The 25224-nt window shown below is 38.2% G+C and overlaps 2 protein-coding genes across 6 annotated transcripts; both read left to right on the top strand.

Annotated features, from left to right (window-relative positions):
• Nucleotides 1–3775: 3775 nt before the first annotated feature.
• On the top strand, nucleotides 3776–14448 carry LOC119028871 (complement factor H-like). 5 transcript variants are annotated; one of them, XM_037115274.1, is made up of 16 exons: nucleotides 3795–4077; nucleotides 4187–4369; nucleotides 4659–4764; nucleotides 4939–5015; nucleotides 5176–5358; nucleotides 6968–7150; nucleotides 7292–7486; nucleotides 7570–7749; nucleotides 8642–8806; nucleotides 9256–9420; nucleotides 9824–9988; nucleotides 10956–11123; nucleotides 11552–11713; nucleotides 12053–12256; nucleotides 12350–12541; nucleotides 14216–14448. In XM_037115274.1, the coding sequence occupies exons 1-16, from the start codon at nucleotides 4008–4010 to the stop codon at nucleotides 14221–14223; spliced, it is 2406 nt and encodes an 801-aa protein (XP_036971169.1). In that variant the 5' UTR covers nucleotides 3795–4007; the 3' UTR covers nucleotides 14224–14448. The 5 variants fall into 5 exon arrangements, with proteins under 5 accessions (XP_036971172.1, XP_036971171.1, XP_036971173.1 ...); XM_037115277.1 differs by lacking the exon at nucleotides 9824–9988 and having other exon boundaries at nucleotides 3776–4077; XM_037115276.1 differs by lacking the exon at nucleotides 9256–9420 and having other exon boundaries at nucleotides 3777–4077.
• A 2440-nt stretch (nucleotides 14449–16888) lies between these two features.
• LOC119028875 (complement factor H-like) lies at nucleotides 16889–24404 on the top strand. Its single transcript, XM_037115282.1, has 9 exons — nucleotides 16889–17048; nucleotides 17362–17544; nucleotides 18333–18438; nucleotides 19830–19906; nucleotides 20733–20924; nucleotides 21080–21268; nucleotides 22297–22482; nucleotides 22875–23054; nucleotides 24088–24404. The coding sequence occupies exons 1-9, from the start codon at nucleotides 16979–16981 to the stop codon at nucleotides 24276–24278; spliced, it is 1374 nt and encodes a 457-aa protein (XP_036971177.1). The 5' UTR covers nucleotides 16889–16978; the 3' UTR covers nucleotides 24279–24404.
• The last annotated feature ends 820 nt before the right edge of the window (nucleotides 24405–25224 follow it).

The raw sequence follows: 25224 nt of genomic DNA, 5'->3' as shown, positions 1-25224 counted from the left end.
GGATTTTACCATTTTAACTGTTAAATTGATATACTATGACCACTCATTTGTTCTATGTATGAATTTAATATGTATAATGAAATAAGGTGCTTTAACAAAAAGTGTTACCCTTAAGTCTTCCTGTCTTTGTCCTTTTCTAAATAATTTTTATAACCACATTCAAATGAACACCCAGCAGATGGACTTTTTCTAGTAGAAGAAATATACACATCTTAGTTTGTATTTGTTGCATTCTGCTTGGCTGTAATTGTGTATCATTTGAATGTGCAGCGCCATCTGTTTTAACCTCTGTTCCATATATCCAGATGTCTGACTCCCTGCTCCAGTGATTGACTTCATAAGTGTTGATGCTGATCTTTAATTACATACGGCACATAAGCATAAAACTTTAACCTGAGAAAACTAAAGTTATTGCTCTGTAGAATCACTGCTTATTGCGGTATTCAAACTGTTGTTGTAACTTTAGTTTGGCACCTCCAGTTTACAACATCCTCACTGTCAGTGTTTCATGTCTGGGGTCTAACCACAGGAGGTCACTGTTGAACAACTCCTGGAAGGGCTGTGTGCGTCAGTGTTGCTATCTGCATGTGGTAAGGATAGATTAAATATTAGATAACAACCTGTCAGTGTGTTCTTTTTTGCGACTAAGTTTTTACTGATAGATGTCTTTCTGGGTGATGGGTGGGCGTGGAAACATTTTATGTGCCATGGTCGCACAAGGTAGGAAACAAAGACCAGGCACACACATACAGGTGTGGACACACAAAACCAGTTACAAGTTTATGTATACATTGTTGCTCCCCTCCTCAAAAAATAAGCCTCCAAAACAAATATTGTTTTAAAGGAAATCTTGCGTCTGACATTTTTTGTCATGCAGAAACCCATAATCCTAATCCCATGGTGTGTGTCCTTGCAAAGGTTGCCCAGCATTGAAGTAAACAAACAGTCATTTCCTAGCAATCGTTTCAGTCAATTTCTATTACACTAATTACACAGAGTAAATGGAAAAAACGGTATCTTTGCACATATAACTGCGATGTGTATCTTAATGAACCACCTAGCAATGCTAATCTTAGCTTGTTAATGCTTTTCGCCATTAAGACTGAAAAGTAGACGTGACAGTAATATGGAATATGATCGACATACTGTATGTGACCAGAGACTTGGCCAGAATGCTGTTAGTGGAATAATGTAAACTGGAAAGATTTTACATTTCACATGTCACAATATCAGACTACAATATAACCGTGACTTAAAAAATTCACAATAATGGTATTATGGCAATATCTACGGAAAATGTTCAACAAATAAGACCATTCTTTTATCTTTAACTTTGTTACAGTGTGTTTGCCTCTTTTATGGCAAATGGGAGATGGGAATGAGGTAGAGAGAATGAAAACATCACCTAAAAGCTGTTTTTTTATATTGTTACCGGACTGTTTGAGGCCTAGGCCCACCTGAAATCCACCTGCTGAATTACAGCATATTCTAAGTGGCATGGTGCCATATTTTTAACTATTTCACTGTTTCTGTGTAGATCTGCAGTCACAGTGAGTTACCCTTTATATTTTAAACCTCACCCCTGCTATCGGATTTTGGATTTTATGGCCTGGTGGCTTAGCAGGCCTAGTGGTGTCCAAGATAAGACTCATGGCAGCACATCTCTCTGTATGTGAGTCTGTCCTTCTGTTACAGTCTCTCTGTGTGCAATCCTGCAGCTGAATGGACAGCTGTATTATTTATGATCGCACTTGTACGTTTGAAGTGGAAACTGAGTTATTCCTGAGGGTGAAGTGTGAAGCACTGATGCTACTGCTGGATTGTCTGGTTTTACTGGGCCTGTTTCTACAAGATGAACTGTTCTCTTGGCTCTCCTGTGCTGCTGGACATTGTTGGATTGCTGTCAGTTTGTTTTGAAGGAACTTGTTAACATGACTTAAAGAGGTAGCCTACTATGATATTGGTTTGCATATGTTTGATTAAATGACTGAACAATGCAAACTTTGTGGTTGCATTATTAATGTAATTACGGTAATCACTTTCAAGATTATTTCTTGCTGTTTGCATGCTCATTAAACTGATGGTGAGGCAGCTCAATCTAGAGCCTTTTTTTGTCAACTATGAATAGCTTTACAATACACCAACCAAAAAAAGGCAGGCTAATTATTTATATTCCTTGCATGGTCACAATTATGATCATGTAGCCTGTAGCTCAGAACATTTCACACTAACTATCAAAACGTGAGAGATGCAATTAACATTCCTTAAAAGGAATATTGGAAGTTTAACTAAAAGTAGTTGTTTAATTTGATCAGCTATTAGAACCAACACATTACAAACAGTTAGTATCCTCCCCCACTGTGAACTACCGAAATCATTTTTCTCTGCACATTATATTTGGTCATTTGTTTAGTTCCTGTTTTTTTTATTTCCTCTGTGAGTTTTTCCTTTGCATTAATAATGCATTCCAGAGTTTTCATTTGCTTGCCACCAAAATTGACTTCCTGAAAAGAAAAAAGGAAAAAAAAAAAAAAAGGAAAAAGATGGTGGATTTGGGGCGCCCTTGTGGTCCTTGAGGTTTAAGATGCTGATCACGTACCCACATAAACGTAACATAGATAGACGTAGATAGATACCTTTGCCCTTCTCTTTCTCCCTCCTCAATCAGCCTGATACTGAATAATCTTAAAACGGCATGTATTTTCAGTGTATATATATATATATATATATACATATATATATATATATATATATACATACAAATTCAATTTGAACTGTGTAGTTTTCAGTGTCCCATCAACATATACTATGTTCCAGATCGGGACACATTGTGTCATGATATTCTTCACAAATGGAGACGCTACATGTCAGCACGCAAAATATCCAGTGTCTTCAACTTCTGTCTAAATTACAGACCCAATTCTTCAAAGATCCTACTGCCTATCTCTCTTTCTGCTTTGTCCACCATGGAGAAGGAAGGTAGTTGCCTGAAGAAACAGCCCTTACAATCCTCAGTCAACAAAAGTGGTTCAACAGTATGTCAACAAATTAACTTTGTCAGGCAGGGCAAATGGTAGTTTTATCATTTATGAGACAGATATGCAATGTCACCTTAACAGCCTAACAGCTAAAAAAAACCCACATGTGCCTCAGAATTTGCTTGGTATCAGATTGTCGGCTCCTTCATTCAAATTAGTAACAAATGTTCTGAGGAATGAGTTTGTGTAATTTTTCAGTGACACACACTTAACTTCTGAAAATAAAGAAAATCCTGCATTGCGTAACAGCTGCGCCGTGTTTTAACAGTTACCAAACTGAGGTCAGAATCCACATTAGTTGTTTACAAAACCATCATCAAACAACCACTTTGTCTGAGTGGAGCTTTCAGGTTGACGTGCTTCTTTAGAGTGATTTTTTTTAAAACTCAGGTTACAGTCATATTTTTTTAAAATAATGATCTACTTTTGCTTTTCTGCTGTGCTTATTTTTTTAATTTCAAACTTACTGAAGAATAGAAGAGCCAGAGTCAACTTGCTGAAATGCAACCCATTTTGTTTGCTCAACTGATTTCTGCAAATCATTACCGAGAAGATAAAAACAAATAGACCCTTACAGGAATAGCGTTTTTTCATCACTGAATGATAAACAAAGCAAAGCCCGCCAGCACGGGGACACTAAAAAATACCCTGTAAAAGACTACCACTGTCATCAGTGTTAACATTTTGGTTTGTTTTTCACAAAAACTGATAACTACAGTCTTTTCAAGGTTTTTTTTTAAGGACCAGTGTGTCACACAGTGTGCTGCGTGTGAGTCTGCGTGTGTGTGTGTTCACCTTCCCTTTTTTTCTGTTCCCTGTCAGCTTTTAGCTGGAGGCCGGCACAGAATTGCGTAAATCATTGAGCAATCTCTTTTTTGCCAACGAAAATCCACAGCTCTCTCTGTGTATAACAGTGTTTCAGCCTCCAGTTTTTTGTTCTCCTTGGCAGCCCAGGTACATGGAGATAAAATGCACATAATAACAATAAGCTGCGTCCTATTTCTGTGGGTGTGTACACTGACCACTGTGAAATGTCAAGGTAAGGCCATGAAGTTCAATAATTTGTATTCTTGTTTTTGTTTTGTTTTTTTAATCTTATTTCATTAGTTCATTGTTTTTTCTTTTGGGGTTTTCTTTCCATCCCACAGACTGCACACGTCAAAAGTTTCTAGAGAGCAAACTCTATGATGCAAATTTCGACACAACTAATCTGGAAGAAAGCTATTCCGGTGGGAAACAAGTAAGAGTGGGCTGCAAAGTCGGTTACACAGGCTTTTTCAAAATCATCTGTACCCAGGGAGAATGGATATCTAAAGGCACCAAATGTCAGCGTAAGTAAAAATCTTTTGCAGTTTGGAATTGAATTTATTCCGTCATATCGAGTGGTGGAAAGTACACTTTACACTTACAATGACAAATTTAATTCATTGGTGGGAGTTAAAAGATGGTTAGAATAAGTGCACAATGTCAAAGGAGGCAATTATTTATTGTATTGTTATTATGGACTTCATGTCATATCATAGCTTTCTTGTTGAATGCAAGCACCATTTGCTACATTGCTGCAATCTGGGCCTCAGCAGTATATTTAGTCATGTTCTCTTTCATTCTAACATTATAAAGCAAGATCATGTGGTCACCCTGGCGATGCCCAGTTTGCAGATTTTCAACTTGAAGAGGGAAACGATTTTGTCTTCGGTTCAAAAGTTGTATACACCTGCCACAAAGGGTATGTAAATATTTGTAATCACACCTTTTTGCTGTTGTCTCCGATGTTTGGTTGTGCTTTGTGAGCATAATACTGTATCCCCGCTGTGTGCCCTGCATAACAAGTGTGTCATTTAAATAATGCCCTTTAATGAGACATTTAAATTGTTCATTTTCTGTATTATATCCACTTCAGTTACCAAATGGTGAGTCGCATAAACTACCGGCGTTGCATGGCTGCAGGCTGGGATGGTGTTGTTCCTGTCTGTGAAGGTAAGAGCTGAAATGAAGGATGTTGTTCATCCATCATCATGACATGCAGGGGGAAATGTCACTGTGTGTTAATGTCTTTGTTACCTGTCTGCCTATAGGTCAATACATGTTAGTCTTTTGGTTGTCTGATTTAGTTAATTCATCATGTTTTTCCTTCCAGCTCAACAGTGCCCAGTGATCAATGTCGATGATAATGTCCAGGTGAATGGGGACCCAGAAGAAGCAACCTTTGGCAACGTAGTTCGCTTTAGCTGTAAATCTAACACTGAAATCCTGTTCGGCCCAGCGGAGATCTATTGTGATGACAGTGGATCGTGGAGTAGCGAAGCTCCAAAATGCAAAGGTAAAGCTGGTTATATGAAACAGAATGAAAATAGCGAAGCCCAGAAATTACTTTTTTTTTTTTTTTTTTTTTTTTTTTTTTTTTTTAGAGAGAAGCAAGCATGAGAATAGGCAAAGGGAAAGAAAACAATAAAGACACGCATGAAACACCCAGTGCGCACGCAGTGTAACCACCCAGCAACCAACAAGTAACGCCAACAACAACTACTGACCACCTACAAGCCACCATGTAACATCCTAACAGTCAACAATTAAAAACTGCTTTCACACCACAGCCTGGTGAACTCTCAACTCAGACTGTAGTAGACAAAAACCAGCTGATTTCTACTACAATAGATCAAATTCTTCACTTCAACAATTGATGAATGTGGAACCCAAAACTCACAACATCCATGTCAATATGAAATCAAATACAGTTGCGCCTGTAGGTGTGTCTCAACCGTTAAATGAGTGTTATGGACATCATTTAACATCTTAAAGCAATAGTTTATTACTGATAAGAAGACTGTTAGCATTCTCATATCTGTTCATTGAGTATGGCATGAAAGCCAGCTGATGATTAGCTAAAATGAGTGACAACAAGAGAAAAACGGCTATCTTACCTCTGTCTGTAGGTCAGGTAAGAATCAATACTTTTACTGAAATTACAATTAAAAAAGACATTTATTAGTTGTTTATTTATCTTTATTTAATTTTCTTATGATTATAGACACGAGCCACCGATGTATGCCTAATATAGTCATCTAAATGAACGCATTATTACCTGAGAAATTAACAAAAATGTGGAAAAATGCACTACCTCTCAATGTTATTGGAAGTGAGAAAATCCCTCGTCCCGTCCCTTTATCTGGACCTGTACCAAAAGTGAATGGGGTCGATTCTGGGCCAAGATCCATCCTCCGTCCAGGTTTTGTGGAAATCCGCTGAGTATGCGCTGAGTAATCCTCCAACCCTTGTAGTGGAAGTAACAGTGTGAATTTCCTTTGAATTTCCTTTGGTACAATTCAGGGCTGTATTAGTGAAAAAATAATAATATAAAGCTGTTTTCAGACCTGGAGCAGTGCGCTTCTGTAAAGTTTGGTGAGTTTTCGCCCATGGGAAGTATGACTTCCTCGGAAGAAAAAGAAAGAAAGAAAGAATTCCTAGGAATACATTAGGGTCCGGGCTGTACAATGTTAGACGAATCTTCATTCCAAGCCCATGCAGGGGAGTTCATGATGGCACTGTCAGACAAGTCAGACAAAATGGAACAAAAAAATATTGTTCTGAACAGAAATTCCACCAGCTCAAGCTGGGGACGTTCAGCATCTTAAACGCAATCAGAGTTTCACTGAAAACTACCCAGGAATTGTTGCATTTCATTAACAGCAGGCTGACAGTGAGAAAGAATGCAAAAGTTAAATTACTCAGAATTAATCAGTATGTTCCTGAATCAGAACGGTCATTTGTTTTCATGAATTCATTTTTTAAAAGTGAAATGTTGGTAAGTGGGTAAGTTCATGTCATTCATTGATTTACTTCTGTATTTAATCCTTTACTGCTCCATAATATTTGTCTTCCAATGAACGCATTTTCTAATTCTATTCATGCTCACTTGTTTTCTTCAACAGCAATAAAATGTGAAGCACCTAAAATTGAAAATGGTATTGTGCATGGAAATATCCGTGAGTACAATGAACATGACGTTCTGCATTTTGATTGCATTGACAAATACAAACGCACTGAAGAGAGACCTTCAAAATGCACAAAAATCGGAATGAGAGCAGAGTGGAGCCCAACGCCTATGTGTGAACGTAAGCATTAACTGAGAAACCCAATTAATTGGCTAGATCACACTGCTACTGAAATTAAATACCAGACGGGTGATATAGAACTATTTTGTGTCTTGGTAAACAAACTGACAGATAATGTGCTTAATTTCCTAACTATCGCAGCCATTAAATGTAGACTGACACTGCCGCCACTTGAAGGAACCAGCTATGAACCTGTTTACAGAAATGTGTTTTCACCTGATGAACAAGTTACTGTCACTTGTGGAGAGAAGTACTGGATTACTAGCCCTCGGCACACCTCAGCAGTAACTACATGCACTGACAGTGGAGAATGGACTATCAGACCTGTATGCAAAGGTAAAAAAACTACAGGAGCTTGAGTGCTGCTGACCATTATTAATCTTGTGTCAACTTACTTAAAATGCAAAATTCCATTCCAGAGGTTACATGCAGCAATCAACGCCCGCAACATGTGTATTCTTGGAATGTCTACTGGGGGCAAAAAATGATACTTTATGATACTGCAAGATACAGGTGTAGGGCAAACTACAAGAGCCCAGATGGCAGCTACATGGCCACATGCACCAGAGATGGGTGGAGACCAAATCCACTTTGTCAAGGTATGGTGAAGTTAATCTGTGTTTGTGATAATAATGTGGTTTTTTTTGTATTGTATCATCATTTTGTTAAATTTTTTCACCAAAAAGTCCCAGGAACTTTATTTCCACTATATGCAGCTACTGAAAAAAAACTCAAGTCGATTTTCAGCTGGAGGACTCAGCATCCCATTTCGGTTTCTCAGCCAATAGTTTCTAGCCACTAAAAATCCTTGTCCCAGGAGCAGTTGAAGGCCCAGACGCTGTCAGAGTAGAGTTTGCTGTGCTGAATGTCTCTGACTTGTTGAATTACAACCGAAGAGCGTCACTATCACAGTTAGCAATCACTGGGAGACAGCAGTGTAAATATTGCAATGATGACAAAGAGCACAAACAGACCTGAAAAATGACCTGTAGACAGTCATATGGATATCATACCAGCATTTTACCACAGTTTTAATGTCTAAATGTCTCTGACATAAAGGGAATACTCACAACAGGGTAAGGGCAGTTTTTTGGGGGGTTTTTTTTCATGTACGCAGGTATCCAGTGTGTCCAGCCTGATTTTATCCTTTGTGCTCTGTGCAGACATCTCACTTCACTGATGTCACAGATGCTCTGTAGATGGTACCAGTGAGCAGTTTCAATCCCCAGCTGTGGAGGCTTTTTGTCCTGGACCATGCACAAACCATGGCAGTTTCAGTCAGGATGCTTTCTGATGGTCCTCTGTGAAAACTGACTAGAATCATTCTGTGCTTGTTTTACCAAAGGGTGGGATGGTTGGTTTGTGTGTAGATGTAGGTAGGTAGGTAGGTAGGAAGGACGGTTGGTCGGTCGGTTGGTCATTAGGTAGGTAAATTACAAGCCCGTTCTCTCCACGTTAAAAACTAAGTAAATAACTGCATATGTTTTTTAGAAATAACTTGTGTGGGCGAAGATATCCCACATGCAAATATCGTCAACCGCAAGTGGAGATACACAAACAATCAACGGGCCGATTATGAGTGTGAAGAAGGTTATAAAGGACGTCCTACTCGAACCTGTGGGGAAAATGGTTGGACCGGGGATTCCCAGTGTACAGGTGAGGAAGTGCAACACACACTTTCATTGTTGGACGTGTCTCCTTCTATGGATTTGTTCTTTTAAAGCAGATTTTAGGAAATAACCATCCAGTCGATCCCAAATGTACTGCCATCTGGATACCTTCAGGGAGTTCACTCCAACCAGCTCCAACAAGTGAAATGAAACATAACTCTATTAACCTTTACCACCAAATCACTACAAAGTCAGCTGATCATTACTGTTTTGTACAGAGCTGTGTCACTACTCTATGTCTGGGTCTGCATTTCTAACCTGTAATTCTAACACTACTAACGGCCTGTTGCTTACAAGTTCATACTCTCCACATCACCAATGAATGTGAAACAAATGTATATGGTAGTTTACAAATGCCTTTTTTTCCCAGAGATAACGTGAGAAACTGGATGTCCTCAACATCTCTAGTAAATAAATAACTGCATGTTTTTTTAGAAATAACTTGTGAAAGAGAGGATATCCCGCATGCAAATATTCTCAGCCCCAAGCTGAGATACACAAACAATCAACGGGCCGAATATGAGTGCGAGGAAGGTTATAAAGGACGTCCTACTCGAACCTGTGGGGAATATGGTTGGACCGGGGATTCACAGTGTACAGGTGAGGAAGCACAACACACACTTTCATCGTTGGACATGTCTCCTTCTACAGATTTGTTCTTTTACAACAGATTTTAGAAAATAACCATCCAGTCGAACCCAAATGTACTGCCTTCTGGATACCATCAGAGAGTTCACTCCAACCAGCGCCAACAAGTGAAATGAAACATAACTCTATTAACCTTTTTAATAGGTTGAATTACCACAAAGTACCAGCAACAGGCTGGTAGTAATTCCAACACTACTACCAGCCTGTTGCTTACAAGTTCATTGTCCACATCACCATCGAATGTGAAACAAATGTGTATGGTAATATATTAATGCCTTTTTTAACAGAGATAGCATGTGACAAACTGGATATCCTGAACATATTTAGTAAATAAATAGCTGAATATGTTTTTTAGAAATAACTTGTGAAAGAGAAGCTATCCCGCATGCAAAGATTGTCAAACCCAAGTGGAGATACACTATCAATCAACGGGCCGAATATGAGTGCGAGGAAGGTTATAAAGGACGTCCTACTCGAACCTGTGGGGAAAATGGTTGGACCGGGGATTCACAGTGTACAGGTGAGGAAGTGCAATGCGCACTTTCATTGTTGGACATGTCTCTGTCTCTTTCTATGGATTTGTTACTTTATAATGGATATAAAGGAAATAACCATCTAGTCAATCCCAAATGTACTGCCCTCTGGATAAGTCAGTTAGAAAACTGTGAAGCTCCTTTGAGATGGATAAAGTAACCACGAAAAGAGCGAAACAACAACAAACAACTAAAATTCATGTTCCATTGGGCCCAGCAGATCAGCAGTGTGTCCAATCTTCAGCCTGTGGTGTGAATGCCATGGGACATGCCAGCATTTCAGATTTATACTTAGTGGCAGGGGAGTTATTTATGTGTATGGTCTTGGATTCATGAGGTGAAGTAAAAGTGTTGATCAGGGACCGAACAGATGTAATCACTCTTGTTACGACAACTCAGTTGGTAGAGATCAGTCACGCTGTGGGGAAATGGAAAATGAAGGCCACACAGAATCAGTGATTTAAGGACAAACAGGCTGACTAAACAACAGCAATGGCAGGTGTGAAGGTTTGAAAGCATCTGTTAGCAGTTCTTCTTCTAACCAGTTTTATGGTGGATGTGTCTTATTTCATCATTCCACCCCTACAGAATTTCATACAGACACAAACTTGAAACTGACAACAATCTGTTTTGGATGCAAAACTAGTTGGTACTCCTTTAAGATGACTGTTTGATGATTTAATAGACAGCACCTCCATGTCTCATTTCCATTTTTACATCATGTCAGTTCAATATTTGACATTTCAAAACTTCACTTTTGTGTGTTTTTTGTTTGATGTTCCATATTAGTGTGCTCATTCTGCAGCACTGCAACATCTGACCTGACAAAAGGGGTGGTATCTCACCTCCACAGGCCTTTATATATACTCTGTATAAACTATTTGAATTTGACAGTAACACCTGGAGGTAGTGTAGTGAGGTAGTATCTTCAAAATTTCATTGAATTTGTTTCAGCGATACTGTGTGACAAACCTGTCATCCAAGACGCTGGCATTATCGACATTGAGAAGGAAAGTTACCACCACAGGGACCAAGTCCAATTTCAATGCAAGAATGGCATGAATAAAGGGTTTACTGTCACCTGTGAGCAAGGTAACTGGACTGAGATCCAAAGTTGTGCAGGTAAGAACGTGCAACTGCAAACAAATTCATTCCATTGTTAGTTTAGTTGGATTAATCTAAATTAAAAAATCGGGTTTCTACTTGATGCAAGGTTTATCCCATCAAGACTTGCTCATTCACTTGAAAATGATGCTTGCAGCTCATGTAGCATGAAGCAGCCTTGAGGAATATTTTGTTGTACTGTTTTAACACCACAAAGGCCTCACTTGTGGCCAGATGATGCTGCTGTGAGCAAAATGCCAGCATGCAAAAGCACTCGCAGATATCAGGTATAGTACCAGCTAACAATGTTAATTTAGCGTGTTAGCATGTTTATTTTTGTTAACTGTTACTGAAATCAGAAGTACACCTCCAGTCTGATAAATAAAAGCACAAAGGCTGCTGCAATTCTGTTCTTGGGTCCAAAATGATTGTGTTGTTTATTTCAGCATGTCCAAAACCCGATGTTCCCAATGGATTTGTTAAAGTTCGCAAAAACAACTACAAGCTGTACTACACCTGCAATCCTGGTTACAAGCTTTACACCGATGCCTGGTGGGGTGAAGCTGAATGTCTTGGCATAGAGTGGTCTGAATCAGTCCAATGCATCGGTAATTATTCTTTATTGGCTTACAGGTAAAGCTGAAATTCCACTGAGGTTTTGGAATCAGTGAATAATTCCTGAGGACATGAAACAATTGGTATTTCCTGAAAGACAGGTCAATCCCACTCCACACTGGAGTAAATGCATCTCACCCATTCCTCATACCAAACAAACTCGGATTTGGCCATAGCAACAGTATATTTCACAACAGGTTACATGAATGAATTATGTGATGAACTGAATTTGTAAAAACTTGCGCAAAAGTGAGATTCCTGTTTTCAAACGATGTGAATTAATCGGTGACATCTTATTAATTATTAACTGTCAGCTATTGTATCCACTCTAGAGGAAACGAAGTGTGGAGAAATTCCTGCAATCCCTCATGCAAAAGTGGAACGTCAACATAGAGCTTATGAACAAAACGAAAGCGTCCCGATTACTTGTGAGACGGGATACCAAGCTCAGGATGACCACTTAATTTGTCAGGAGGGAAATTGGACCTTAAATGGAACATCACTTGAAACAGCAACACTTCAACACATCTGTACACGTGAGTCATTTAAATATTTCTGTTTTATTAGAGGTAGTTATAAAAAGATTACTGGGTGTAACCTAATGCTGTCCATGTTTCTATCCTTTGCAGCTACTGAGATGCCCTGTGGTCACCCACCTAAATTTGAGAATGCTGTTGTTGTGACTTCATATCAGCAGAAGTTCTTGTCTGGATCTGCAGTGACTTATCAGTGCCGTGCTAGGTATATAATGGATGAAGAAAACACAGGAACACTTCAATGCATTGATGGGGAATGGGAGAAGAAGAGCATTACATGCACATGTAAGTACATTGAAAAGCTTTCACAGTGTCACAGGCCGCTTTTATGAAGATTTCAGTTTTGAAGCCAAATGTTCTCCGCTGTCTTTTCAAGATTCTGAATGTCATCAAGAATGTATAGAAGAAATGGAATTTAAGTTTTCTAGGTTTGTGTTTAGCCTTTTAGTGCCCTTGGAACAGATGTGCGGCATATCCAAAGGTGCTAGGACGCACCTGAAGTCACACCCATAATCATGGGAACTAGGAATAATGTGGATATTGGTGGTTTGGTTACTGGTGACTGGCCAGCTATTGAAACAGACTAACAACTCAAAGCAGACCATGCACTGATGCACCTAAGATTGCACTTGCTTCACAAAGCCAGTTGAAAGATGTTTTGAACATTAATAGATAAGGACAGAGAATTAGAACAGAATTTAGAAAATAATATATCACACTAACATAAAAATGTCTCAACTCATTCAGAACAGCCTGTTTGTTCTCACTCCCAACGTGTCAGCACTGCAGCCTGGTCAGTGACCTTAAGCGTCTCAGTCTGACACTGTAGTTACTCCCATGGTGTCACTTGTTGAAGCGCCCCTCTAGTCTAGTAGTGTTAATCGGGAACAGCGGGAACAGTCACAGTGGTTTGATGGGTCATGTACAGGACTTGCCTCTTGAGACCGGAGTTTGTGTCCCATGTGTGTTCAAGAGTGAAGAGTGATTAGTGTTATGTAAATCATGCCACATTAAGTATCATCGTTTTCTAAACCTAATCAAGTACTTTAGGTGCCTGAACCTGAACCAATCATTTTTGTGACTTAACCTTACCAAGCTGCAACCGTTTCACAACAGTAGGAATAATCCACAAGTCATCATATGTCATAATATGTGAAATGTTGTAAAGCTTTTGATATCGTATTCTTGTGTATGTATGGACTAGGCATGAATTGTTGTTGGGTTTTTTTCCCTCTTTACTATATTTAATATACAGCCAAATTCTCTTTGTGTTCCCCCTGTGTGGAGAGGCACTGTGGAGCATTGGCAGGGACACTGAGAGAGTATTGTGCTGCTAAATGGCACTGACAGCCAGACTTATTTTAGCAAACCTACAAACATATTTATCCATTTAACGTCTGCCATATTTTGAACATTTTTGTGCTTTAGTTTACCGTCAGACAGCAGCTGAAAGTCCAACCTAAGCAGCTGGTCTGCTGATTTTTATGTTTTTTATTTATTTTTTATTTTTATTTTTTTAAGATTTCGTTTAGGTAGCTAAAATACATCGTAGTGCCTTCACTGTTTAGTAGTGCAATGCTTTCTGCTTTCTTGCCATTGCTACATGCTGCTTCCCCACACATTGGGAGAGCTGACAATCATCTACTGTAGGTGACAGACATGGGGTAAGTACCTCATATAACCCACACATCAAAATTGTCAATCAATCAATTATCACTTTAAAGTACAGGATATGAACCACACATCACCATGAGTGATAAAACATACCTGATTATCCTCCCTAAGAATCACACAAGGCAAAGGCACATATCCTTCAAGTTGGCCAGGTCAGATTAAACCATAATAGCTTTGTTTTACTGCAAAACATAGACAGGTTATTTAGAAGCGGATGCATGATTTACACCCATCGCATGTTGAGATGTGACGCTGAACACAGATATTTTCTCCTGACCCTTCCAGCTCTGTAGGAGTGATGCTGATGTTGTTCGCGGCCCAATGAAGTCTCAGAAAAGATGCCAAAAAAAGCTTTTCTGTGGTACTTGTCCATCGGCTGTGGGGGAAAAAAGTAATGATGATGCTTCTTAAGAAGAATGATCCAGATACATATCATCATTGGAATGATTGATTCAATTATTTGTGTAAAAATGTGAATTATGAAGTCCTGTTGAATAAAATGAAAGAAAAAAAAGCTGTATTTGGTGTTTCTATTTTTGCAACAAATAAACAGCATGAAAATGCAAAGTGAGTAACCATTTTAATCAAATAGTGGATTTGAAGAGGGGACAGTTCCAGATCACAAACCCCACTCATTATTTACTCATCCCAAGTCACCTCTGTCGCATTGTCTTCATAATTTGATGAACATAAACAATCAACAGGTCTGCCATTGTCAAGAGTTGGTACCTGACGTCTGTTTCACACCATATGATTGGTTGATGCCTTTACTTTTGGAGGCTCAAAAAAATGACATTGTTACAATAGAATGTAGCCCCTTTTTCACTCAAATAAATTATGAAATCAAATGCAATTTAAATAAATTAATTGCATGAAAAAGAATGACCAGAGTGTGTAAAAGACCTCTCAGGTATGAAAAAGTATGATAAGAGCAATACATGTCATTAGCCTCAGATACATTTGAGAGCTTTTGTTTGTTTGTGCAGTCAATTCATTCAAAAAGAGATTTCAGCTTTTTTTAAAATAAGGCTTCATCCTGGCTTAAAAATATACCATGAACTGTCTTTCAGTAGGGACCCACCAGGTCTGAGATCTAATCATGGGTTTTGATTACTAAGACTGTTTATTCGGGGGAGGGAAAGTGCAGTTTTAAAAGCTTGAGGACGTCAAAATATGTCGAAATATGAATAAATAATTAAAGCAAGCACACGTTGCAGTTCAGTCTCAGATGCAGATGTATTTTTTCTTCATTAAATTCTGGCTCAACTGCAGCAATAGAAGATTAAAACAGTTAAAACAGGTAAAAATGGGACTTAATATAAAATGGAATCATTAAAGACCCCTTCCTATGAAAATGTGATTTTTTACCTTGTTCACCCAGTGGTTTTTTTTTTTATATATTACAAGACATATCATGAGCAAAATGCCAGTGTACCAAAGACAGCTTCACCCAGCCAGCTGGGAAAGGAGCAGTATTTAGAAGAAGTCAGGAGTGCAGATGTAAATTTTTTATTTTATTTATTTATTTATTTTTTTGCATTCTGAGTTTCCATACTTTCTAAAAATGCAGGTACATTCCAGCTGCTGTGGAAACAAAACGTATCAATTTGCATATCAATAGAACCTTGCATAACGAAAAGTCATAGAGGTGCATCCAAGCCATTTTAAAGCCACGTGGATAATTTCATAGAAAAAAAAACCTTTCAAATATGTTTTCATGAAGGACAGAGGTGAGTTTTCAGGGGCTTAATGAATGCCAGGAGAGGGTCCTGAAATCACGTCCGGAGCGGTGAATTGGGTATTTAGATCAAACACGACTCACTGTGCTTACAGATTACTAAATCCCATACAGTTACAGTACAATTTTGTGAGCAAAAGTTTAAAGAACAGTGAATTAGCAAACATCTGACTGTCAGATTCCTCTACAATTAGGGGCAGTTTTCAGTTTTGTACATGAAACTAAGCTTACAGGCACAAAAGGAGTGTAAATTGACTTCTGTCAGCTAGGCATGAAAGAGCCTATGCTATAGCTGAAATGCAATGTTTTCAGGCTGCTGGCTATCAAAAGGGAGGGGGGGGGGGTGTAAACCATGTCACAACTTCGGGGTGAATGCAGTTTCATACAATATGTTCAAACTGAGAACATGACTAACAGCAACACATGATTTTAAGGAATCCAATTTGGATTTTGCTCGTTGGATAGACATGCATCATCATAGTGCAAATAAACAGTTTTGCTCTCTCAGTACCATTTTATCTTCTTGCCTTATTTACTGTTTCAACAGCATGATTTTCACAATGGACTTTGTACTTGTATTATCAACACTACGCATGCCAAATTGAATGTGGCAATCAATCCTGGACAGATACTGTTTAACCATCCCCAGATACTCAAACATATCAGACCTTCAGCTTTAAATTCTGTGTTTTTATGCAGGATATAAACTAGTCTGTGTGTGCTGCCTGTAAGCTAAACAATTCATGTCTTATTTAACACAGTTGCGGAATAGATATATTATTTGGCTCATTTCAGTATGTTTTTAGTATAAACCCTCAACTGACCATCCCAGCAAGACACATTTGATGTGATTTATCATAAATGTGTTCTAACATCTTTCCCAAATTAAGTCAGTGGATAAATAGTTTCTCTTTCCGCAGCCTTAGTGACGCACTGACTGAATCAGACAGGAATATATCAGTGAATGCAGGTTGAAACATGTTTATGTTATACTGGTTGAAAGGCAGTTTCCCTTGCTTTATCATATGAATCAGTTTTAGTGTCAACCAAAGCAATGTGCTATTAAGAGTCTATAAATTGATCAATTGTGTACCTGAACTATTCCAGTAATATGTTAACAGTGTGTGCTGTTTGTTTATGTGTCATTTTGTGTTTATGCAGCCTTGTGCAATCCCACTGGGCAGTTCATGTCGTGACCCATAGTGCTCCCTGTGGTCTGCAGCTGGGGATAAACATACAGGCATTGCAAAGAAAAGAGAGTTCGTTAAAGGAGTTGGCCTCAGTTTGTCACTGCACAGCCACTTGTCAAAATGCGATCGTCTTTAATCCTTCTCTGTCTCCAACTGTGGGGCAACGTACAAGTTTCTGTATCACAGAATGGTAAGATACTTTTTTTCTCTCACTTTCTGAAAGTACACGTTTGTTAAGTTAAAGGGAGAGGGGACATTCAAATGCATCCATGTTAATGTATGTGATGTTGTGATTGTGGTATTGGCGTATCACGTAGGATTAGAGCATATGGATGATTGAACTAAACACTATCATCTCTCAAAATCATTTTCTCCACATACAGAAAGATCTTGTGGTTCACTTGTTTTTGATACAGCTTTGCAAACTAGCATCAGTAGCACACAACTGTTGAGAAGACTTGACCATTTTCGTCTTATTTTTCCCCATGTTGCTGTTTGTTTAGTAACGTGTACAGAGCTCCCTGATGTTCCTAACGCTTACTTGTCAGAAGAGACGGAACGTGCTCAGTACCAAGAGGGACATGTGATACATTTCACTTGTGAAGTGGGTTATATATCAGGTCCAACCATCCGATATATTTGTACAAGTGGAGGCTGGTTGGGCATCCACAAGGGGCCATGCTACTGTGAGTGACAAGTCTTTCTTTTCTATTCTTTATTTTTTTGGGTTAGGGTCTCGAATGTTAATATGACAGCTGCATTTGATTATATTTTCTAAATGTCTGTTTTCATTTTTGGCTTGAGAACACTGAGCGGATGAGAGTTTTAGTAGAGTGCATACCTTCACCAAGGTCTAGCAGTCCTGTTTAATTCAATCAAGCCTCTTCTAATATTGAATTAAACATATTTCAATCAGGTAGATCTGGATTTTCAATTGGATCCACATCAAAGTTAACTCATTTATAGTCGCTATGGAACTATATTCCCTGAGAAATTAAAGTAGAAATAGACAACTTCTTAACTTTCCTTGCCTTAGTGGTATTACTGTTGCTGCCATCAACAGCATTAGCAGCATGGCTACCACTAGCAGCCTGGCTACTGTGAAAAGCAAAAAACAACCATAAGTATAATATAGTAATTGTATAGTATAGTAATAATCCCGATTAGACTGCAGAAAGCACATTAAAATGCTTGGTTGTATTACTATGTAGGCACCTTTTGTTACATATTGATCTAGATGAAGAAAGAAGTTGGTAAAGACAGACAAATATGACCAAGTTGACAGACTTTAACACAGACCTGGGGATAGTGACTGGGGAAAACAATGTCTCTGTCAAAGCAACAAAACCAATAGCACAAAATCCCACTGTACAGTTTTCCAAAGTATAAAGCCCAAAGTTCAAAATCAGTTTTGAATAAATTTTTTAGAAGCTGTTTGGTTGATGAATGATCTCTGTTTTTTATTTCTTTTCAGTGAGACCATGTGAGCTTCCTGATGACACTCCCAATGGTTACTATCAACTTATCCAGGGTGCAGAATTTGTTTTTGGATCAACTATCAAATATTTTTGTAATGAAGGGTATGTGGATCTAGAGTGATTTACCAAAACTAATAATAATTAAAGCTGGAAGCGGTGATGAACTGGCCCTCGCAGTCCACACACGTCAGGGCATGGTGCCATTGGGGTGTGCTGCTTAGATGTATTCAGGGCAAGACCCTCTACATGCTTGAGCAATTTGGAGTAGATAGCAAATTGGATGTGGAAGTTATAATGAGTTGATGGTTTTATGGCGAAGCATCAAAATGGACTGTACCACCAAGTGTGACGTAGGTGAAAGCTTCTGATAAGTTTTGTCCACAAATGCTACTTGCAAAGTTTGTTCCAAATGGGTCGAATGGCCTAGGAGAAGTTGGGAAAAAGTAAGTTTATCATTGTTTTCACTGAGCCTTAGGGGCTCATGGGGAAGCAGTCACCTGGGTTTCATGTCATTCAGACAGACCAATGTGGAGATATCCAACACTGTGTTTTGAGTAGAATGTACAGGAAGTTGTTATTTGATAACTGGAATAATGTTTGGAATATCAAAATTCTTTTAATAAGTTTTCGTCAGGAAAGTCCAAAGATGCTGTTTGTAAAGTTTAGTGCAAACTGGTGAAATCGCCTGGGAGGAGTTCGAAAAAGTAGGTTTGCAAAATTTTGCGAATTTGCGGAAAGAAAAAAACGTAGGCAGAAATGGTCCTGGCCTATATCTCAAGAATCAGCACAATTCAGTGAACACGTGGATATGAGGTTTTTGACTGTGCGACAAAGTATATGTGAGTTATAAGCTACCTAGTGGTGGAAATCGAGGACGACAGTAGATTATGCCTATTTTCGGCAGGTGTGACATATATCCCAAGTTTGGTGAGTTTTGGGGTGTGTTCAGGTAGTGAAAAATGCGATTATTTGGGACAACAAAGTAATCATTGGAAAAACAATAGGGAGAAGCAGGTCGAGACCTGCTCGGGCCCTAATAAACACTGTAAGCAGTATATGGACACTTGCACATACAAGGACATGTTAATGTTTTTAATTAACATGTGTCAGTTTTATGAAGACATACCTGATTAGAACTATAAGTATTATATTGTAAAATACTGTCATCGCCTGGTGTACAAAACCAAATACATAAAAAACATGGTATTAAAAACTATTTGTTATAAGTATATATATATATATATATATATATATATATATATATATATATATATATATATATATATATATATATATATATATATATACAGCTTTTAAATATCAAATATGGTAAGTTAGAATTAACGTTGTGCAATTGTTTGAATGGTGTAAGAGTGAAAACACAAAATGCAATATCAACATGATATATTGTCTTTTTCTGTCTTTTGGAGTTTTTCTGATTGATGGTGTTTTCATCTCAGAATGGTAAACTTTATCCATACTGCTCATTGCAGGTATCAAATGGTAAGCAGGGTTGACACCAGGATTTGTATGCTGAACAAATGGTCCAATCACGTGCCAATCTGTGAACGTAAGTCTTTTTTTTAAATTGTCGGGACTTGCTACTTGCAATTTCAAAGCAGCATTGGAAAGTATTCTTGCACGTACAACAACATAAAACTCAAGGACTCTCATCCGTGAGACCACTGTTCGTGTCCAGTGTGAAACCAAAATGTTGAAACATAGATAAGTTAGCAATAAAACACAAAAAAACACAAAACTGTGGTCCACTGTATTTTGTCCAACCTGCCCTCTCACAAGTAGTACGGAATATTTTGTCTAATCTATCCACCTTTTCCTAAACCAGTGGTGTATTTGTGGATCAGGGCTTTTTTTGGAATGATGATGTATGTCGTTTTGGGAGCCATTGGCAATCAGCAGTCATTAAGGTTTGAGAATGCTTAACACCCGCTAACATCTGGCTTTTGTCGTGAATGTCAGTGCATAAATCCTGCATTTACTCCTGTGTCAAATGACTCTGCAACAGTCATGGGTATTATCGGCTTGGGTTCAGTTAAGTCTGTTAAGTCTGCTGGCTTAAATACTTTTCCATCTATCTCTCATCAAGCAGCGCTCGGGCTTTGTTAAGGCAGTGCAGAGTATCAAAGAGAGGCTGAAGTGATAGCTGATTAAAAAAGAAACCATTGTTAGGGTTTTACGTTTTACATAATCAATAAGAGCTCCTCTGTAACAATCAGGATATTATTAAAAATGAAATGTTCTCCCACTGTAGAACTTAATCAGGAGGATCTACCCTCTGTTGAAACCCCACTATGGGATTTTGGCTGATTAAATAATCTATACAACGATTTCTTGCCTTTTTTTTCTTCATTAACCTGACTGTTGTGTTCACTCAGCTTTGAGTTGTGAACCTCCGCCTGCAAATGGACGGATAAAAATAAATGGTTTGCCAGATAATGAAGGACCCATACTTCCTGATCGCTTCCTCAACTTCAAATGTGAAAATCCGGGGACATATCTGAACGGCAGTTCAATGCTGATATGTGGCAAAGATGGAAAGTGGGATAAGCCATTCCCCTCTTGTGAAGGTAAACCCTTAAAGATCAAAAATATTTCTACACACAGTATTGATGTGATACAACTAAGCATACATACATTACAATGACGGCCCCTGTGAGACATAAACCCAAGTCAACTGAACTTCAGAGTTTTTTCATCTGATGATATGTTTCATTTGTTCCAGACATAACTTGTCAAGTCGAAGAGATGCACAGTCAACTTAGTGTGGCTGGACTGACATCAGCGAATAAAACAGTGAAGAGTGGACATACAATACAGTTTCAGTGCAACAGTCCATACATACTGGATGGATCTGAAGCAATTGAATGCCTACAGTCTGGGGAGTGGAGTGCACCTTTTCCAACTTGTACTGGTATGTTCACTTTAATTGTTAATACAATTTTTGTTTATTTCACCCAACTTTTATTTGCATTCCAGCTCAACCAAGTCTCAGGAAATCCTGATTGATTTGAAAAGACCCTTTTTAAAGCCAAACTTTACTGCACATCCAGTATGTAAATAACATCTTTTCAAAATAATGAAAAAAAATTTTAAAAATGTTTTTTACATTTTAAAACAAGTCCCAAGCTACTTCAGTTGGTTTGAAGAATGCTGCAACACTTTCTTTGCTGTGAAGGCTCCAAAGATTGTTTTGGACTTGACTTGATCATTAGGCTGAGAAAATAATAACCAAATTTTATTTTTGGGAGAACTGTTCCTTTGAGCTAGCAAATATCAAACTTGTGACCAATTAAACTATTATTTGTTAATGATTGCTCAAAGGTTCTTGGGGAAGGCAAAAAACAAGCATTTATATTTAAAGTTGATATGGTGGACATTTGAGTAAAATCTTGACTATATATGCATACAGCAAATGTCAAGCAAAATTAGCATTCATTGAGAGGTGTGTTTTTAACTCTGTTTGGGTCTCCACACACTGAACGCTACAGTACTTTTACTTGCTAGTTGCTAGTGGTGTCTATTAACCAACCGCGTACCAGTTGGTTTGTAGAGTTTTTTCAGTAAATAGCTGCTGGCTGATGACCAAAAACAACCCATTAGATCCATGAGAGTGGACCTAACAGTGAAGCTGTGGGCCATCAAGTCAACAATCAGTCAGGCAGGTTTCTTTTATGTGTTCATCGCCAACCTCTTTCACATAGGAATAGGAAAGTGATCGATTGCTAATATGGAAAATTGACTATAGTTTATTTTTTAAAAGAAAAAAAAAGAAGTGTGTATTTTTACGAACGTTTACATAAGGAGGTACCATTTCAGATCTTTAGGCATGCAGGTAAATTCAATTAAATATAAATACAAAATGTCAAATCTTAAGTCTAATTTGTTTCTGTTTATACTGTATAAACCTCATGATGACACAGATTTTCTTCTTCAAAACAGAAAATTGCAAAGTCACAGGTGTACCAGACAGGGTACGTATCACTACAAATGTACGGAACAATCAAGTAAGGAGAGGACAAAAGTTAAGTTTTGCTTGCCACTATCGTGGAGACTTTCTTCAGGGGAATGCGGTGGTTGAATGTTTGGCCGATGGACAGTGGAGTGCTCCCTTCCCAACATGTGGAGGTAAATTTATTCTGTTCCGTTGATCCTTTTAATGTGCACTGGAGAAAAAACACCAGACCCAGCTTACAGGAGTTTCCCACAGTGAGCAGAGAGGATCTGATTTGATTTGATTTGATTTGATTTGATTTGATTTGATTTGATTTGATTTGATTTGATTTGATTTGATGCTTCCCTGCCAAAGAACACTGTACATTTCTTGGTGCTTCTTAGTGTGTCAAGTTTCTTAAAAGTGACTGCAACTTAAGACATTTTCACAGGTATTATTTCAACACAACACATGAGTGGAAAAACTCTGTGTAACTGCCTTTCAGAGTGAAAGATATTTTTTTTTCTTGTCTTTCCAGGTGAAAAAACTTTAAAACAATTATGTTTAAACTTGTGCTTTCTTTTAGGTCCTTTGGGTTGTAATAATCCACCACCCCTTACAGATGGAGACACCACGGAAAGTCTTAGATTCCATTACAGTCATGATGAAAGGGTTGAATACATTTGTCAGAATCTATACCAAATGGAGGGTGAGCCTTACCTAACCTGCGTGAACGGCAAATGGGTTGGAAAGATGAGATGCCTCAGTAAGTTACAAATCCCTTTAAATGTTTCATGTTGTGTTCTGTGAGGTTTGTGCTTAAAACATGTCCCACCGGTCTCTGCATCTTGCAGCTTGGTTAATATTAAAAGTTCATTTAAGAAATTTGATTCAAGCCCTGTGCATCAGTATGAGTGTGAGGTATTTTCTTTTAATTCCACTTTATACTTCAACTCAACTTTAAAGGGAAGTACCGTACTTTTTACTTAAAGGTGTACAAAGAAATTAAAACTCAGAAAGGTAGCATTTACAATATTTATAAGGATTAAAAAGGTAATCATACAAACTCTGAGATATTTATTTCATATACAGCATTTCCTTAACTAAAGGGAGCTAGCAACATGGCTTCCATGAGCAGGCTGACCACTGTCCACGGCAAAACACTGATCTCAGTGCTGTGAAATGACAGAGCAAATCACTTGGCTGTTTTAATACATGGGCAGGTTTTGTTATTGCTCATTTGAAGGAAAGCTGATATTTAACCGTCTTAAGTCCCGGTGGTGAGAGGAAACACATCAGCATGGGAACATCGAGTGAATGCTCGTCAGCTCACTCTTGTTTTACCTCGGTTTCTATCACTCTCCCTTTTTGCCTTCTTTGCCTCCTCCATCAGTTGAGTTATTCCTCTATCCAGTGTAGAGTTTACAAACTTTTGCTAGTTGTTCCACTGATACCTGGGGATAGTAATCAGGGAAAACAACACCTTTACCTTCCTTTGTGCTATAATGCTGCCTTCATTTTTAGTAATCCTGCTGACAGAACATGACCTCCCTGGCAGAAGAAACTGCTTTTTTTATATGTAGTTTCTGGCCAGTATGTTTTTTTATGCAAAATATTGTCACATATTTTGTTCCTAGTAACATTTAGGAAGATGCATTTAGTTTTTAAACACTGAATATATGTATTTGAAAAATAGAATGTATGTTACAACAAAGACTAGAAATAACTAAATATATACAGTATACTGTAGAGTCATCCCTGACATTAACAAAGTGTTATCTGTCCATTACTTCTTGTAGGACCCTGCACTGTGGATGCTGATGCCATGAACAGACATAATATTGCCTTCAGATATAGGCATGATGATAAGCTGTATGCACCCCATAATGATGTAATCACGTTCAGATGTGTCAGCGGAAGATCTGACGGCAGATTCAACATGCGTCAGAGATGTATTGATGGTGTGATGCCCCTGCCTACCTGCATCTAAATGTTCAAAGTCAACTGGATGGATGGGCAAATATGAAAAAAAGTTAGGAGGAAAAGAATTATGTACTGATTCACTGTCTATTCTTGAGTGCTTTGGTTGGTCATTTCAATAAAACGTGTACTTTCATTTGGTCTGTTTCATACCTACATCATCACAGGCATGTACAGATGTTAAGAAGGTAAATTCAAAATGTGTCACATTTTTATTTCTGTCCACTGGAACTCCACATGTTGAAATGACAGATTCAACAGACTCACTGTTAATCACTGTTGACGGTGCTTATGCACTGAAATGTCTTACATCCTGTAAGCTGCAGTAACAAAAACAAAATCTAAACAATTTCGAGATCCTTTTGTCTAGAAGTGGGTTAGTCAACTAAATTGGGGCTCAATCTAGCGGCGATGTCTAGTTGATGTGTTTTACTTACTGGAAGTAATCATACTGTCTCTCATTCAACCCACAGATGGACAAATCATTAAAATGATGGCACAAATTTGTTTTTGTGACACAGTGTTGTAACCACATTGTAGCTGGTTGCTGCCAGTCTAAATCAAGGCTGTAGTCAAGACATTCTCTTTAACTTCACTGACTGCCTCAATTTCAAAGGATGGGGCTACAATCAGGCTACACACAGCCTGTCCAATACAGAGAAGACTTATTGCAACACACAGACCATGCTGAAGAAATTAAACCAACACGTTGCATTAATAACTGACACTACAAACGTGATGTGACAAAAACTGCAATATGACAGTTTTGGCTAGAGTAGAGCTAGTGGAAATAGCAATCCTCTAATCCTCGATTTGGTATAAAAAAGAAATATTGATTGGCAAAAAACCAAACCATTGGCAAGAGCTAGAATAAACTTGCTTTTTGACTTGCTTAGAAATGGATTGAGGTCATTTGATGAAATTAAGCAAGAATATAACCTTACACAAGAGGATTT

Source organism: Acanthopagrus latus, chromosome 11, assembly GCF_904848185.1.
Source record: "Acanthopagrus latus isolate v.2019 chromosome 11, fAcaLat1.1, whole genome shotgun sequence".
NCBI classification, from domain to species: Eukaryota; Metazoa; Chordata; class Actinopteri; order Spariformes; family Sparidae; genus Acanthopagrus; species Acanthopagrus latus.
This window is presented reverse-complemented; position numbering and strand designations above follow the sequence as displayed.

What these genes read in the sequence shown, in the direction of transcription:
- LOC119028875 (XM_037115282.1), top strand. Translation starts at nt 16,979, where the DNA reads ATGCGATCGTCTTTAATCCTTCTCTGTCTCCAACTGTGGGGCAACGTA. An exon ending in AGTTTCTGTATCACAGAATG is followed by an intron (nt 17,049 to 17,361) that starts GTAAGATACTTT and finishes CTGTTTGTTTAG; the next exon opens with TAACGTGTACAGAGCTCCCT. An exon ending in TCACGTGCCAATCTGTGAAC is followed by an intron (nt 19,907 to 20,732) that starts GTAAGTCTTTTT and finishes GTGTTCACTCAG; the next exon opens with CTTTGAGTTGTGAACCTCCG.
- LOC119028871 (XM_037115274.1), top strand. Translation starts at nt 4,008, where the DNA reads ATGCACATAATAACAATAAGCTGCGTCCTATTTCTGTGGGTGTGTACA. An exon ending in CGAAGCTCCAAAATGCAAAG is followed by an intron (nt 5,359 to 6,967) that starts GTAAAGCTGGTT and finishes TTTCTTCAACAG; the next exon opens with CAATAAAATGTGAAGCACCT. An exon ending in ACTTCAACACATCTGTACAC is followed by an intron (nt 12,257 to 12,349) that starts GTGAGTCATTTA and finishes TATCCTTTGCAG; the next exon opens with CTACTGAGATGCCCTGTGGT.